This window comes from Octopus bimaculoides, chromosome 26 (genome assembly GCF_001194135.2).
Source record: "Octopus bimaculoides isolate UCB-OBI-ISO-001 chromosome 26, ASM119413v2, whole genome shotgun sequence".
In the NCBI taxonomy this organism is placed as follows: Eukaryota; Metazoa; Mollusca; class Cephalopoda; order Octopoda; family Octopodidae; genus Octopus; species Octopus bimaculoides.
This window is the reverse complement of record NC_069006.1, coordinates 24,862,553-24,864,127: the sequence shown is the minus strand read 5'-3', so window position 1 is coordinate 24,864,127 and position 1,575 is coordinate 24,862,553. Positions and strand designations below refer to the sequence as shown.

The 1,575-nt window shown below is 39.0% G+C and overlaps 1 protein-coding gene across 1 annotated transcript in view; it reads left to right on the top strand.

Annotated features, from left to right (window-relative positions):
* Positions 1-1,569, top strand: part of LOC106871844 (DNA oxidative demethylase ALKBH2) — an 8,049-nt gene extending 6,480 nt beyond the window's left edge. The window contains exons 4-5 of the mRNA XM_052976935.1: positions 4-62; positions 800-1,569. Of these exons, the coding sequence (XP_052832895.1) occupies positions 4-62; positions 800-1,115 (375 nt within the window). The 3' untranslated portion in view covers positions 1,116-1,569. The remainder of the gene's footprint in view (positions 1-3; positions 63-799) is intronic.
* Positions 1,570-1,575: the final 6 nt, after the last annotated feature.

Genomic DNA, 1,575 nt, shown 5'->3' with positions numbered 1-1,575 from the left:
AAGATAAAAGAAAGAATTACACAAGTCACTGGTCATTCCTTTAATTTTGTCCTTATCAACAGGTAACTGCCATTGATTTTCATCATTCCCTATCATCAGCAGTGTTGGTCACTAATGGATTAGACATATTCTTTTCTACTCTAGCCACAAGGCCTGAAATTTTGGGGGAGGGGGCCAGTCAATTAGATCGTCCCCGGTACACAACTGGTACTTAATTTATCGTCCCTGAAAGGATAAAAGGCAAAGTCGACCTTGGCAGAATTTGAACTCAGAACATAAAGACAGGCGAAATACCACTAAGCATTTTGCCCAGTGTGCTACCAATTCTGCCAGCTCGCTGCCTTTGTTGGTTTGTAGGATTTCAGTTCCTGGTCTGTGGGTCATTGTTTAACCCCAAGTCAGTCCTGATCAGTCAGACCATCTTCACCGTCATTTAATCCTTTATCATTTCAGATTACTGTAATGCTTATATCTGATTATATTGTTTTGGATTAATCATGGATTATCTCATAGCTTTGAGAGTTCAATGATGTGATTGTTTACTTTTACAATTACTCTGTAGGGTATGTGTGATAGGCCAGATCTAGCCAGCGTAAAGCAGGGAGAATACTTAATATATGTACATCTTGATATATATGTCATTAACATTAACACTTTAGCATTCAGATGCTAAAACAAGTAGAATATTTGGGTTGGATATAGATGGGCTAAATGCTAAAGAGTTAATCTGTCTTGGCATTGTGATTAACTGCCCGTTCCCTGTGTCCTTTTCTTCTAATCCCTTTTTATCAATCTTCAGATACAAGGATGGAAATGACCACATGGGAGAACACAGAGACGATGAGAAGGATCTTGTGAGACTCAGTCCTATAGCATCGCTGTCCCTTGGCCAAGCTCGTGGTTTTGTGTTCCGTCATGAATGTGCTCGTGGCAGCCAGAGCAAGAAAGGGGCACCAAAACTGGACATTGACCCCATCAAGATACAGCTACAGCATGGAAGTCTTTTAATGATGAACTATCCGACCAATGTGTATTGGTACCATTCACTGCCCCAACGCAAGAGACTTCCGGCTGTCAGAATCAATATGACCTTCAGAGATATGGTTATCAAGTAAATTTCACTTCTCTCTGTCCTTCTTTATTGAGAATAATTAATCTCCACAACGTAAATCTGTACCTGCCGACGCAACAGCGTGCCTCGCGCCGCAAAAACGTGCCCAAAGCCGTAACTTAGCAGTTTGGCAAAAGAGACCTATAGAATAAGTACTAGGCTTACAAAGAATAAGTCCTGGGGTCGATTTGCTCGACTAAAGGCGGTGCTCCAGCATGACAAACAAGAGTAAAGAGGAGAAAAAAATACATGATTATAAACAGTTATCCTCATCGGCTCATCAAACATAAGGCTTAAAATTAATATTTTAATATATTTTCAGTTTATTTTAGAGAAGAAAAAAAAATTATTGTTTCTGCTGCTGACTGGAATAATTTTATTTATAATATTTTACATATTTTCCTGTTATTGAGTACCAAAGTTTCTCCATTGCTGAAAGAAAATGTTCTCACTTAAGATTAAGG